At 40.2% G+C, this 15,008-nt stretch overlaps 1 protein-coding gene and 1 pseudogene across 1 annotated transcript; both read left to right on the plus strand.

The window, feature by feature from the left end:
- Window positions 1-1,606: 1,606 nt before the first annotated feature.
- Window positions 1,607-2,198, plus strand: LOC125104436 (tropomyosin alpha-3 chain-like). The gene has a single exon (XM_047737059.1). The coding sequence runs from the start codon at window positions 1,713-1,715 to the stop codon at window positions 2,196-2,198; it is 486 nt and encodes a 161-aa protein (XP_047593015.1). The 5' UTR covers window positions 1,607-1,712.
- A 2,256-nt stretch (window positions 2,199-4,454) lies between these two features.
- Window positions 4,455-5,565, plus strand: LOC125104710 (hsc70-interacting protein-like; annotated as a pseudogene).
- The last annotated feature ends 9,443 nt before the right edge of the window (window positions 5,566-15,008 follow it).

Raw genomic sequence — 15,008 nt, forward strand, 5'->3', positions numbered from 1 at the left:
GCTCCAAAAGAGCCCACTGCACAGGCAGCCTCTTCTGCGTAAAAACAGGCTCTGTTGTGGTAGGTAAAACTCTTGACTCCAGGTTTTTCTATTCCCTCTCATTTAAGCTATCTGCCATTTATTTATCCCACCAAATATCAAAGCATATTACATAGCAACAATAACTGAAACGCTATAGTGCTGGCGTAAGAATAGAAAGAAAAGGAGCACCAGGTTGGCTCAGTTGGTACAGCATGCAACTCTTGATATTGCGAGTATAAATTCAAGTCACACACTGGGTGTAGAGATTACTTAAACATTAATCTTAAAAAAATAGGAAAAAAGTCAATAAATTATTTAAAAACAGAAAGTAGTGTTCATTAAAATTTATATATTGTAGGGGCGCCTGGGTGGCTCAGTGGGTTAAGCCGCTGCCTTCGGCTCAGGTCATGATCTCGGAGTCCTGGGATCGAGCCCCGCATGGGGCTCTCTGCTCGGCAGGGAGCCTGCTTCCTTCTCTCTCTCTGCCCGCCTCTCTGCCTGCTTATGATCTGTCAAATAAATAAATAAAATCTTTAAAAAAAAAAAAATTTATATATTGTAAATGTGATAAATCAGTTTCAATAATAAATATTAAATATTTAGTAATTTATTTTGCTTGTAAGTCTATTTAATTCTAGTTTATTTAAAAGATAATCACAAAAATATAAACCATAAAAATTTGAAGAAAATAGAAAGTAATTTTATTGATTCTGTGACTTTTTAAGCTTTAAAGTTAGATAAGAAATTACAGGAAAACTTAAATTTGACCACATAATATCTGTCTTTATATCAGAAAACAGCTTGAGCAAAATTAAAACTATAACAGACATCTAATTTTTTTTTAGATTTTTTTTTAGCAGAACAGTTTCCTTTGGGCTAACAATGTGCTCCCTCTTGACTTATTTGAGACTGTCTCTATCCCTCCAAAAGTGGATGGACAAGGTAAATATGGCCATTCCCACATCCAATATTCCTGGGCAGATGACTGTTTCAGGAATTGGCACGTGGCTGTGTCCACCCAGTGAGACTCATTTAAGAGACTGTACTATAGTGACTAGGAAAGAGAACTTTCCTTCACTGAGTGACTGAGAAGACTGGATCTCTGCATCATCATTCTGTCACAAAGAGGAAAGGTCTGCCTGAATTACATCAGTCCCCGGGACATCCAAGCTGAGAAACAGACAGTCTAAGTCTGGATGATGCTATTAAGTCCCTGAACTCAGCAATACATAAGGCAGTCCTCAGGAGCCATCAGTGAGGCAGGAAATTCCCATTTTTTTGTTAAGCTAGTTTGAAGTGGCTTTCTGTCTCATATAACCAAAAAGCATTACAGAGAAGCGGCTGTGGCTCTGAGAAGAGGAGGCAGGAAGCTGAGCAATGGCAGGGGCTGGGAGGGGGCACCATGGCCGGGATCACCACCACTGAAGCAGTGAAGTGCAAGTTGCAGGCTCTGCAGTGCAAGCCAATGAGGCAGAGGAGAGGGCTGAGCACCTGTAGCAGGAGGTGGAGGAGAAAGGTGGGCCTAGGAGCAGGCTGAGGCTCAGGTGGTCTCCTTGAAACACAGGATCCAACTCACTGAAGAGGAACTGGACCATGCCCTGCAAAAGCTGGAGGAAGCCAAGAAAGTTGCTGATGAGAGTAAGAGTGGTATGAAGGTTACCGAAAGCTGAGCCTTAAGAGATGAAGAAAAGATGGAACTCCAGGAGATCCAACTCCAACAAGCTGAGCATACTGCAGAAGAAGCAGACCAGAAGTATGAAGGGGTGGCTCAGAAGTTGGTGATTACTGAGGGGGACCTGGAATGCACAGAGGAATGCGCTGAGCTGGCAGACTCCCATTGCCAGGAGGTGGATGAGCAGATAAGACAGACGGACTGGAACCTAAAGTGGCTGAGTGATGCACAAGAAAAATACTCTCAAAAGGGAGACAAAGAAGAAGAAATAAAGATTCTCACTGTTAAATTCAAGCAGGCAGAGACTGATGCTGAGTTTATGGAGAGCTCAGTACCCAAGCCAGAGACGATAACTGATTTGGAAGATAAGCAGAAATGCACCAAAGAGGAGCACCTCTGTACACGAAGGATGCCAGAGCAGCTTCTGCCTGACCTGAATGATATGTATAGCACCCCAATCCCACCCTGTGGCTGCTCCTCCCCACGGACACTGGCTCCAGCCTGAGGCCAGCCTGCCCAAAACTGGCCTTGAAACTGACGGCTCATCTTTAACAGAAAGGCTGTTTTCACCTTTTGCCGCTTTTCCCACCCTAATTCCTGTGTCTTCTTCACCAGTCTCTGCCTCTCCCTAAAGATTTCAGTCGGTCTTGAGTCTGAGCATCTTTGGGAATAATATTTAAGGGAATGTAGGCACAATGTGAAGTGTCTTTAAAAGTATGTTGTAATGGGGACTCCTAGGTAGCTCAGTCAGTTACGTGGCCAACTCTTGATTTCAGCTCAGGTCATGATCTCAGAGTCATGTTCTTAAGGTTGTGAGATCTAGCCCTGGGAGCCGTAGGACAGGCTCGTGCTCAGTAGGGTGTCTGCTTAAGATTCTCTCTCTCCCTCTGCCCCTCCCTCCATGCGCTCTCTCCCTTTCTCTCTCAAATAAATAAATAAATAAATAAAATCTTTTTTTAAAAAGTATATTGTGATGTACACACTTTGTAATTACCTTTTTTGTTGCTGTCGATGTAGCGACCATTTGCAAAACATTCCAAATAATTCCACAGTTTTGAAGCAGCAGTCTAACCCCTTTCTCACATTTGGAAAGTAACTTTTTCAGCTTAACACATACTGCCCTCACCACAGAAGAGGGAAAGCGGCAGGGGCCTGCCTTATTGAGAACCAGAGCCTAGAAAGAGACCCACTCAGGGAAACTTCATTGCTCTGTTCAGTGTACCAGCCAAATTAGAAAGGGGATTCCAGGGGCGCCTGGGTGGCTCAGTCTGTTGAGTGTTTGCCTTCAGCTCAGGTCATGATCTCAGGGTCTTGGGATGGAGCCCTGCATCGAACTCCCTGCTCAGTAGGGAGGCTGCTTCTCTCTACCCCTCCTCCTGTTCATGTTTTTTTTTCTCTGTCTCTCAAACAAATAAATGAAATCTTAAAAAAAAAAAAAAGAAGAAGAAGAAGAAGAAGGAAGGAAGGAAGGAAGAAAAGAAAGGTTACTCCAGAAGGAGTTAGCCAAAAGAGACTGTGGCTCAGGTTTTCAGCTTTAGGGTATCTTTGAAAAACTTTATTTTTTATTTTTTTTTTCAGAAGTGAACAAACAAATTAAGATTGTGAGACTTCTGAGACCAACTCCCTGTCCTATCTTTATCCCTTTCCCAACCACTCACAAAGTGAATCATCATGTTCCCCTTATGCTGAAATGACCATTTATTTGCTTTCCTGCCTCCTTGAAAGAAAAAAGAAAATTGCGTTTGCCACTGATTTTGGCACATTAAATAAACTCACCTCATCACCCTTTTCTGGGTCTAAAGCTGCTCTCTCTAAAAATGCCGTCTCATCATGCTTTGTATCAGTTAATGCTGGAAAAATCTTGAATAGCTTATGAACAGAACAGTCTTTAAACTTTACACTCTTTTGAAGTGTTGCTTTTTGGGGGGCAAAGAGAAAAGGGGGTTGGGGCACACTGGCCACCCTGAAAACTCTCTACAGTTTGTGGGCTGACAGTGGGCTCATCTTTTTTTAACTTTCTTTTTAAAGATTTTATTTATTTATTCATTACAGATAGAGAGAGAGAGAGGAAGAGAAAGAAGCAGACTCCCCAAGGAGCAGGGAGACCAATGTGGGACTCAATTCCAGGACCCTGGGATCATGACCTGAGCTGAAGGCAGATGCTTAACCAACTGAGTCACCCAGGCATCCAGTGTGCTGATCTTTTAAAGTTTCTTTTCCTACCCAATTCCCTTTATGGTGAGGTTTCTCATGTACATATTATGTTATATAAATATGTATATGACAAAGTATACAAATTACTTATATAAATTGGTATTTTACCTCATAAAAGTGAACAATTTAATAAGAGGATAAAATGGCTAATAAATAGGAAAAATTTTAAATATATTGCATTAATAATCAAAGAAGTAAAACTGAAGCATATTTTGGATACCATTTTTCACCTAAATATTTACCCAAAATTGTGATAATCATCCAGCACAGAAGCAAAGATGAGATAAGAGAAGCACCCTCAAGCTCTCTTGTGGAAATATAATTCTGCACACATACTTTTGTTGGCTGAAAACCTCAGGAGCTTCCTGGGCAAAATCTGAAATTAGCCCCCACAGAGAGGGCAAGGAGAGACTGAAGAAAGACATATATAAATACACAGAGACACACTGTGTATTTATACACTTTAAGACTCCAATACTTGAGTACCCGCACCTGGAATCGAGTCCCAACCTCAGCTGCGCCTGCTGCCTCCCACTGCCTCTGGACCATGGACCCCCACAAAGTGAGCGAGCTTCGAGCCTTCATGAAAATGTGTAAGCAGGATCCAAGCATTCTGCACACTGAGGAAACACGTTTCCTGCAGGAGTGGGTGGAAAACATGGGGGGTAAAATACCACCTGCCACTCATAAAACTAAATCAGAAGACAGTATCAAGGAAGAAAAACCAGATAGTAAGAAGGCAGAGGAAAACATTAAGACAGATGAACCATGAAGTGAGGAAAGTGATCTAGAAATTGGCAAGGAAGGTGTGATTGAACCAGATACTGATGCCCCTCAAGAAATGGGAGATGAAAATGTAGAGATAAATGAGGAAATGATGGATCAGGCAAATGATAAAAAAGTGGCGGTCATTGATGCCCTAAATGATGGTGAACTACAGAAAGCCATTGACTTGTTCACAGATGCCATCAAACTAAATTCTCGCTTGGCCATTCTGTATGCCAAGAGAGCCAGTGTCTTCATCAAATTACAGAAGCCAAATGCTGCCATTCGAGACTGTGACAGAGCTATTGAAATAAATCCTGATTCAGTTCAGCCTTATAAGTGGCGAGGGAAAGCACACAGACTTCTGGGCCATTGCAAAGAAGCCGCACATGATCTTGCCCTTGCTTGTAAACTGGATTATGATGAAGACACTAGTGCAATGCTGAAAGAAGTTCAACCGAGAGCCCAGAAAATTGTTGAACATGAGAGAAAGTATGAGCGAAAACGTGAAGAGTGAAAGATCAAAGAAAGAATAGAAAGGGTTAAGAAGGCTCAGGAAGAACATGAGAGAGCCTAGAAGGAGGAAGAAGCCAGACGACAATCAGGAACTCAGTATGGCTCTTTCCCAGGTGGCTTTCCTGGGGGAAATGCCTGGTAATTTTCCTAGAGGAATGCCTGGAATGGCAGGGTAGATGCCTGGAATGGCAGGAATGCCTGGGCTCAATGAAATTCTTAGTAATCCAGAAGCTCTTGCAGCCATGCAGGGTCCAGAAGTTATGGTGGCCTTCCAGGAGGTGGCCCAGAACCCAACGAATATGTCAAAATACCAGAACAACCCAAAGCTTATGAATCTCATCAGTAAACTGTCAGCCAAATCTGGAGGTCAAGCATAATGCCCTTCTGACAAATAAAGCCCCAGCTGAAGAAAAAGCAACTTCGATCACCTAATGGATATTGCAAAAATACAAACCAGTGTACCTCTGACCTTCTCATGAAGAAAGCTGGGGTGCTGTGAAGAGAATGCCTACCCCTTTGTCCCCATGTAACTGAAACATTCTACAATGGTTTGCCATTAGGGTATTCATTCAGATAATGTTTTCCTACTAGGAACTACAAATTTTAACACTTTTAAACCTTAAAAATATTTTAAAAATATTAAAAGGGTGTGGTAGCCCCTACATTTTTCTCTACTAATCATTTCAGTTTTTTTTCCTTTGGATTAATTGGGCAAGGAAGATACTTCAGTACAGAAGATTTATTGCTCAGTTATAACAAGTGAAATAAAGGTTTATTAGTGGGAGGCAAATAATACATTTAAATAGATGAAGTTTGAGCTGAGATATGGTTTCTGAGGCATTGTGACTTGTCTTTTTAAATGCTTTATTTTTCAAACACGATTTATTTTGATAGAACCATTGGGACCACCAGCATTGCAGTCGGACCTGGGTAGGGAGCAGAAGTGCTTGGCAGGGCAGCAGCAACCTTATTCCTTTTATACAGTGTGCACCCTTGTGCAGATGCATTTAAATCTTACACTGTGATGAAGGGATGATTTTTATAATGCTGCAGTAGACTTGGATTACTTAGCTGTGTTCTTGTCTGATATAGAAAATAGAGATAATGAAGCCCACCTCTCAGACAAGTAAAAGAGATCCCATGGACAGGCACCTAGGATAAGTGCAAACAGCAGACACTTACTGAGTGTCAATTCTCTAGTCTCTTATCTTGAGGGCTACACACATTGCCTAGAATACAACAAGGATTCAAAATTATTTGTTAAATGAATGAGCTTTTTCTCAAAGAACTCTGAATCCACCTATGCAAACAACAATCTGCCCATACTTCCCCATCATACCTTTGAAAAATGCAATGAGAGAATGGTTAAGACACCCTATGGAGGGGCGCCTGGGTGGCTCAGTGGGTTAAGCCGCTGCCTTCGGCTCAGGTCATGATCTCAGGGTCCTGGGATCGAGGCCCGCATCGGGCTCTCTGCTCAGCAGGGAGCCTGCTTCCCTCTCTCTCTCTCTCTGCCTGCCTCTCCGTCTACTTGTGATCTCTCTCTGTCAAATAAATAAATAAAATCTTTAAAAAAAAAAAAAAAAGACACCCTATGGAATTTAGAATACTTTATATTTCAACTTTACTCTGAATTACTCGTCTTAAAAAAGGGAAAATATATCTGATCGGTCCAGCTAATGTTCTCAAATTCATGCTGCTTTCAGTGATCACTCTCTCTTGATAACTGTTCATAAACCATCTACTTACTAGTCCAGTCAAAAATTATACTAATGGTAACATCAAAATTACTAGGCTACAGTTTTCAAAATCCTTTTCCCTTCCTTCTTTTTCTTTTTTTCCTCCATTTGATTTTTTTCGGGGGAGGGGTCATTTTCTCTGTAAATTCTCATTGTACTTTCGAGAAGAAAAAAGTGAAACAACAATAACAGAAAAAAATCAAGTACTCTTAGTGATGACCAAAATGTAATCAGAAATCCCATTTGTTGGTTCTGGCATCCTGGAGTGTAATGTATCAGAGCCTGAAGACCTGAACTCAAAGCACATCAGTTTTCTCTGCTCCACTCCCCTGAAACTTAATTCTATTTTCATATTTTCAGTTCTACTCATTCCAGGAGGGAGATCAGGTTCTCAGAACCAACAGGAGCAGAATGTGACTTTTGTTTTCTCTGTTAACTGTTGATAGTGTGCCAGCTGTCCTTAAAACGAGTCTCATCCCTCTGGACTCCTTGTAGGATATCTTGCAAGTTGTACCCTTTCTGAGCCAGCAAATTTCCCCCAAATGGTTCATATTATTCACCTTTGGTTATCTGACTCTGATTTCATTCTTTTAGGGTAGGAACAGCAAAAGTGATCTTATTCCATAAAATCCTTTTCTGGATTGAAACAGGTTATCAACTGGGAGTTTTCTAAGTTCCACAGAACTGCATCTAATACCAACCTGAACACTAAAACATGCTAAGATCCCCATATTCGGATACGTAGAATATCCTTACAGGGCTTACTAACAGACCTCAGTTTAGAACAAGCCTTACTACCAAGCATTACCACCTCTCCCTGGGCAGTGTAAAAAGAGAACCTTGAGGGTAGTGAGGAGAGTAGCCTTTTAAAGAGACACTATTCCAAGAGGGAGAATGGAAGTAGATTACCTTGTTACCTAAAACCACGGAAAGTGGGTTCAAAAGCAATCCGTGTTAGGAACAGGAGATGTCTACAGAAAGGGAAGCTGGGCGATTTATTTTCCAGTTGGCTGTCTGTTTGGCCAGCATACCAGGGCTACCTGAATCATAGAGAATTGGAGAGTATGGTGGAAGAAGAGGGAGCTGTGAAGCTATCTGCCCCATTATTTGACATGTCACAGATGGATGACCTTCCAAAGGGTCAACAGACAGGAGAAAAGTTGCTGAATTCTAGCTGTCTTTCCAGACTTCATCAAGCAGACTGACCGACAGGAAAGGGACCTCAGTTTTTGACAACTTTTGGAGGGATTAAGGAAGTAGAAACACATGCTTACTTTGGCAGCACATATCCTAAAAAAGGACGTAGAAACACATCAGGAACTATACAGTAGGAAGGGAAGGACTTTGGAAACCCTCCGAAGAACCTACATACGAAAGGACCAACAACATACCTGCCCCCAAAACGTAGTAATGATTACCTTGAACCAAATAAATGAGGACAACTAACCAGTCAGAGAACTCAACCTCACCACAGGCAGTTAAATAGGAAGAATTTACCCTTGTTTCCTTCCTTCTACCTTGCTAAACGTGATAGAAAAACTCCTGGCCGGAAGCTAGAATAAGGAGAAGTCAATTCTGTGTAGAATGAAGGGGGGATAAAGCTTTGAATTTAATTTAAAATTAAGATTTTGAAACAACACAAGACTACTCTAAAAGTGACTGAAACCTTCTGCAACCCAGCCAACATATTACTAAGGTACCTGTTATTAATTACTTACAATGAAGTACTATAAAACATAATTACACCATAATATAGTGAAGAAGAGCAGTAAATTAGAAATGTATACCCAAATAAATTGAAACTCGCCAACAAATAGAGTCCTATATTCCCACGCCTTCATCTTCTTTTAGAATAAGGGCAGCCAGATTGTCATTATTTGATGTCTCATTTTCTCTCCCTTGCCTAGATTATACTGTGGTTGCGCACTCAAGATACTTACACCTTTTGGTATCCCTTAGAGAAGCACAACAAAATAAATAAAAATACTTGAAAAAACAATCTGAAGTCAGAATCCTCAAAGTGTCTCTAGTCTCTCCCTTGCAATGCAAGGGTTCAGATACGGCAGGGTGCTTCTGTGTATACTACCCAGGATGACTGCAGGGCCTTCATAAATAAGCAGTGACTGGTGGAGTAGAAATGTGGTTACATAACCACTCAGAGAGAGGCCCCTGGAACTTTTCGGCAGTGTGAAATATGGAGGAGATTCATCCCAAAGGCAGATTCAAGATACCTAGAATTAGACAACAGTAGAGGGCCAGGGGATGATTTTATAGGTCACCATGGATGACATCATTTGTACTATGTCCATAATAACTTGCACCAAATTCCACTCCAAGGGGCAATATAGGAAGTCAAAGGGGTAGGAAAGAGAATTATTAAATTAAAATAAATTAGGAAATCAACAGGCAGATTATGAAATAAATAAAAACTCAAATCAGATTGTTAAAATAAAACCAAACAAACAAAAACAGTTGTAGCTGGTGGGAAGAGCATCCTTCCACACTTCACCAGAGTAACACTAACAATGCTATAGGATGACATTCATTTCCTGGGTTGTGCCACCATAAGGCAACAACAAATCCTGCAGCCTGCATGAAAGTCAGCCCACCTACCAGAAATGTCAGCATAAAGAGATTTTAGAAAGAGCACAGACTAGCACAAAAAAACACGTTTGATAAAAACCAGTTAAAATGAGAAGGAATGGTGGAACAAGAAGACTTTCAGGAACATCAGAGAGAATGTGAATTACTCTGAAGATCCTGACAAGAAAAGGAATTTCATAGATTACATGGACAGGGATTTGAAAAAAGAATACTTTTATGATACTTCCCTTTATTATTTATAATATTTATATTTATAAATTATATATTATATATTTTATTTATATATATTTATTTATAATTTATATAAATTATATAATTTATTTTAATTATATATAAATTATATAAATATTTATAATATTTATAATAATAAATTATATATAGATATAGATATAAATATATAGATATAGCCTGGGGATTCAACAGAATCAAAATGGTTTACCATTTTGATTCTGTTGAATCCCCAGGCTACTTGTGGTCTGGAAGATTTAACAACTTAAAGTAATTATCAATGGTTGAAAAGTTAGCATTTGTATTTTAACTGGGACTTTCAATATCTTAGACCAAAGTCATAAGCAACAGGAATTTCAGGTACCACTAAGGGAGAAAAAGAGCCTTTTGAGAATGGGCTGTATATTTATAAAATTCCTAACAATATTGGCAGCCTAGCACCATCCAGTGAAATGCTATTCTTCTATAAAGCTGATATTCCTGACCAGTGTTATCAAGGGAAATATTTTGAGTTTTTCTTTATTTATTTTCTTCATTTTTTTACAGTCATCAGTGAATTTGAGCAGATCCAACACACGACTCAAACCTGTGACTACCGACTAAATGAAATGGTAGCCTGATGATCTTCAGGTCATACTGCTCTGATTTTTGCAGGGGAGGGGGTGGTAAATCTTACATGAAATTTCTTACAGCCAACAAATAAAATAAATTTGGCAAGTTGTTTTAGAATATTCCAGCTGAGTATTTCATATCCAACTATTTGTTATGAAACCTAAGTGGAAACCCTAAAGCGGTAACTTCTCCATTTTGAATATTTTGTTTGGAAAAAAAAAAAAGGAGGGTGAATTTGCCACCATAGGGTTAGTATAAAAGCTGAAACTTACTGCATTCAAAACTAAGCATCGCTTCTTGGTTGAGAATTGGAGATATCTTTGAATTATAGTACTTTTCAGAAATTTAATAAGGACTTGGACTAGGATGCCTTATGTAGCTTGACTAAAGACAGCACAACTGCAAAGCAAATAACATGCACTTTCAGCCCTCAGCAACCTGGGAAATAAGCACAGACAACATATTCAAGGGCTTAAAATTTAACTGTGGGAAGTTTACTACAGCTAAATAGAGAAGAAAACAGCTGATCCCATGGTAAGCAAGTAGAAGGCAATGTAGGGTACAATTAAGACCAGGAGCAAAGTTATTCACCATTACTATTTGTTTAATCCAGTCACTCTGAACAAAGGTAGCTACAACAAGGGAACTGTTTTCTCTACTCAGGTGTCTAGAGAATTCAGGGGTTTCCAGCACAAAGACCCATCACTTGAAGGGCAATATGACAGAGGATTCAGAGAGATTGGTTGGCTAATGGACAGGGGAATAAATTCTCCTAGAATGCTCCCTGTTCAAGCCATTGGAAATGGAGGCGCCCTTCAGATCATCTGTATGCCTGTTTCTTTTTTCCATTTTCAATTTATAATAACAATAACGACCTAGACATAGGACATTTCCTGGGCTTTAATGACTGTCTGAGGTTAATGGCCCTCAACTACACCTCAGGCCATCAACCCCTCCCAGCTGGTCATTAATCTCCAGGAAATATCCTGTTCCAGGGTCATTATTGTTTCAATATCAACTATACCTTAAAAGCTTTATGGATTCTGCAAATACAGATCTCTTGCCAATAGAGGTTATAAAACCTGTTTAGAATTCTGAAATTATCTTGAATTTGACCTCTCAGAGATGTTTTGTTAAAAACTAAAATCAGCTTAAGAAAACATTCACTTTATTTTTGTTTATTTACATTTTTATAGGAAAAAGGTCTACGAAATGACAAGGACCCAAACAAAAATCAATGAGTACCAGAAGAAAAAGATCGAATTTAAAGATGAGCACCCTCTCTCCTGAACTATAGCATAACTCACTCTTTGAGAACACGATGTTAACTGTGAAACAGCTCCCAAAATGCTTTGTCACCAAACTATATCCCATGCATAGAATTTTCAAACTATATCCTCATTATAAAATCTCATTTTCCACTTTCATAAAAAAATACCCCAATTTATACATTAATATTATTACAACAAGCATTCCATCCACAGTAGCATATTCCACAGGAGGAGAAGCTGCTGAAACAGGAGTAAAACAGAACTTCTGGAAAGGACAGCTATTAAGATTCTGATTTGGCAGCAAAGCGGAGGATGGTTGTACAAAAAGCATTAAGATCTAGAGAGCCGGTATAGAGACAAAGGAGGGGGACAAGGCCGGTGATTTGAACCAAGGAAACCCAACCAATGGTAATAGCGACACAATCCAGTAAGCAGGCAGACTATAGAGACCTGAGCACTAGGGCAGGCAGAACCTTGGAGAACTGTGGAAACTTTGGATTGGCCCAGCTTTGAGGAAGAATTTAGGGTCAGAGATCCATGCATCAGGTTCCAACAAAAATAGTCTAATTGCAGGATAAATCAGTACTGTGTTCCCAGGTAGGCTTGTGACAGAATTTCAAACCCTAAAACTAAGGAATAAAATAGGACACTGGTCTTGGGAATGAGGTACTAGCTCAGATACCAAGCTGTAGTACAGAGTCAGAGAGAACAGGAATGGGGACTGGCTAGATTCTACAGGAGTTAGATTCCTAAGATCAGTGAGGGGAGTGGTTCTGCAGACTGGCACAGAACTGAATCTTGGAGCTGTCAGGCTGTGGAGGAAAAAGTCAAACAGGTCACACACAGCTATCCACTTGACTATCCCATTTTGAAAAGGAAGGAAAAAAAAAACTTGTTCTTGAAATAACATTTAAGATTTTACTCTAAATCATGTAAGTGTGGAAACTGCAAGGTATCCAGACTCAAAGCAGGGCACAGAAGAAAAGAATCACTTTCCAGAACTTTCTAAATTAACTTTTCATCAAGGGGAAATGAATCGTTTAACTCAAAAAATGGAATGTTCCATTATTGTTTTCCTACCTAGATGCTATTCTAACACTTTCTGTAAGGGCCAGTGTTGATATACTAATTGGAACTGGAATATTTTAACAGTAAAATCAGGAAAGCATAAGACAAAAAAATGAACTTGAAACAGACCCGAGGTAAGGACTGGAGTATAAATAGTTTACCTGGAGAACTTCTTAGATGACTCTTAATCTCTTCACCTATTTTTAGAACTAATGTAGAGCCAAGATTGGAGGAAAGATTCCTTCAGAGTGCTGCGCTGTGCTGTGTCTATAACCACAATGGGGCATAGAACTCCCCCTACCCTAGTGAGATGTGAATTCAAAGGGAAGGATGGGAGGGCTGCTTCTCTCTTTGCCTCAAGATAAGTGAGGTAGGCTGAATGATGACTCCCTCCCCCAAACACACCCATGTCCCCATCCTCTCTGGGTATGTTACTTCACATAACAACTGGTCTTTGCAGATGTGTTTAAGGATCTTGAAATGGCGATATTATCCTGGACCAAAAATTATTAATCAAGGACCTTGTAAGAGGGAGGCAAGAAGGTCAGAGTGAGAGCAGACAATGAGATCACAGAAACAAAAGTCAGAAAATCAGAGAGATTTCATGATTCTACACCTCTGGCTTCCCAGAAGAAAGAAGGGGCCATGAGCCTAGGAATGCAGGTGGCCTTCAGAAGCTGGAAAAGGCAAGAAAAGAGATTCTTCCCTAGAGCCTCCAGAGGAAAGTAGCCTTGCCAACACCTTGATTTTACCCATTGAGAGCCATGTCAGACTTCTGCTTCTAGGACTGCACAATAATAAATTTTTATTGTGGTAAGCCACAAAGTTTGTGGGGATTTACTTTACCAATGATAGGAAATGAATGTAAGAAAAGGGTTTTCAGGAGCCTATTAGGAGAGCTTCCTAGGTGTCCTTGAATACACAGGGAATACTGGAGAGCACTGTCAGAGAGTCATCTAGAAAATCTAAGGGCATGATACAGGTTAGCTAACTGCTTTGACAGCAGACTAAACAAGTGGGAGCTGCCTTGTGTTCCAGAGCCTATTTAGACAAAGAATATGTGAGTATGTCTGCCTGCACCAAACTGTCTTAGGTCTCATTCATGAGAGCCACCTGCAAGGCCAGCTTCATGGACGTGTTTTGTCATTGACTTAAAATTCTTAATTTTTGAGATATGGCCCTATATTCTCAGAGTTCTACACAAAGTGAACTCAGTTCACTATGTTCTACAAATTATATAGCCAGTCCCAGCCACCCAGGAGAGCAAGTGATCAGCAAAGAGAAGCTGGCAGGATGACAAAAGTCTGAGTGGCTGAAGAAGATGCAAAAGAATGACTCAATTAGACATGCATGCAATTGTTCAGGTAAGAGCTAGAGTTTCCAATTATGTCATGAGAGTGGTTAGGCAACCTCCAACAACTTCTTAAGAACATCCACAAGAGAGAGCATCAGGTCTAAACTTCAAGTAGGCCCCATGGGACAGGGTGCCAGTGCCTAACAGAATTAGTTAAGTAAGGACTAAAGTCTCCTTTCCTCTTTTACCTGGTCTGAATTGTAGCCAACATGGTGGAAAGGAGAGGTAGATATGCTCCCTGTGGAAAGAGATTAAGTCAACAAGCCCAGACTGTCTTTCTACCCACAGTAGGCTTCAGCTGTCAGAGAGCAGAAACCTCCACTCCACACCAAGGGCAGAGTTGTTATTATGACTTGTTACTGGATCCTTTGATTACTGAACTGGAACATCATTTTGTGACTGAAAACAACCAGAAAATTCACAGGATCATCACATTTCCATTTATGGGAAGAAGAATTAGCCCCAGTGAAAACAATCTGAATGAACAAGGAGAGGCCAAACTATCTACAGACTGCAGATATTCAAAGCAATGGCTATAAGTTAAAGTGAGGAGTTATGGACAAAAACCCTTTCATTACAGGTGTGATAAGGCTCTATTCACTAAGAAGATTTAATATCACCTTTATAAGCCAAACAGAAAATAATATAAAGGGGAAAATACTCCAATATACAATTTCCAGTGGGGGAAAAAATGCATGATAAAAACCTGAGTTTCCATTCCAAATAGAAACAAAGTAAAATATCTCCCCTGAGATGTCTGATCGTAATGTACAGTATGGAAAGCACTGGGGCCTTCTTCCTCCCATCCATCCCTCACCACTCCAGAATTATCTTTCTCAAATACAATGACCATGTCACTCTTTTACCTAAGAGTCTCTAATGTCTCTGGAGGTACCTCCAGATGAAGCCCAACATCCTGAGCAACTATGCAGGGCTCCTCAGCT

Source organism: Lutra lutra, chromosome 7 (assembly GCF_902655055.1).
Source record: "Lutra lutra chromosome 7, mLutLut1.2, whole genome shotgun sequence".
Lineage (NCBI taxonomy): Eukaryota > Metazoa > Chordata > Mammalia > Carnivora > Mustelidae > Lutra > Lutra lutra.

Excerpts from the sequence above, each read along its gene's own strand:
- LOC125104436 (XM_047737059.1), top strand. The coding sequence starts at position 1,713 with ATGGAACTCCAGGAGATCCAACTCCAACAAGCTGAGCATACTGCAGAA.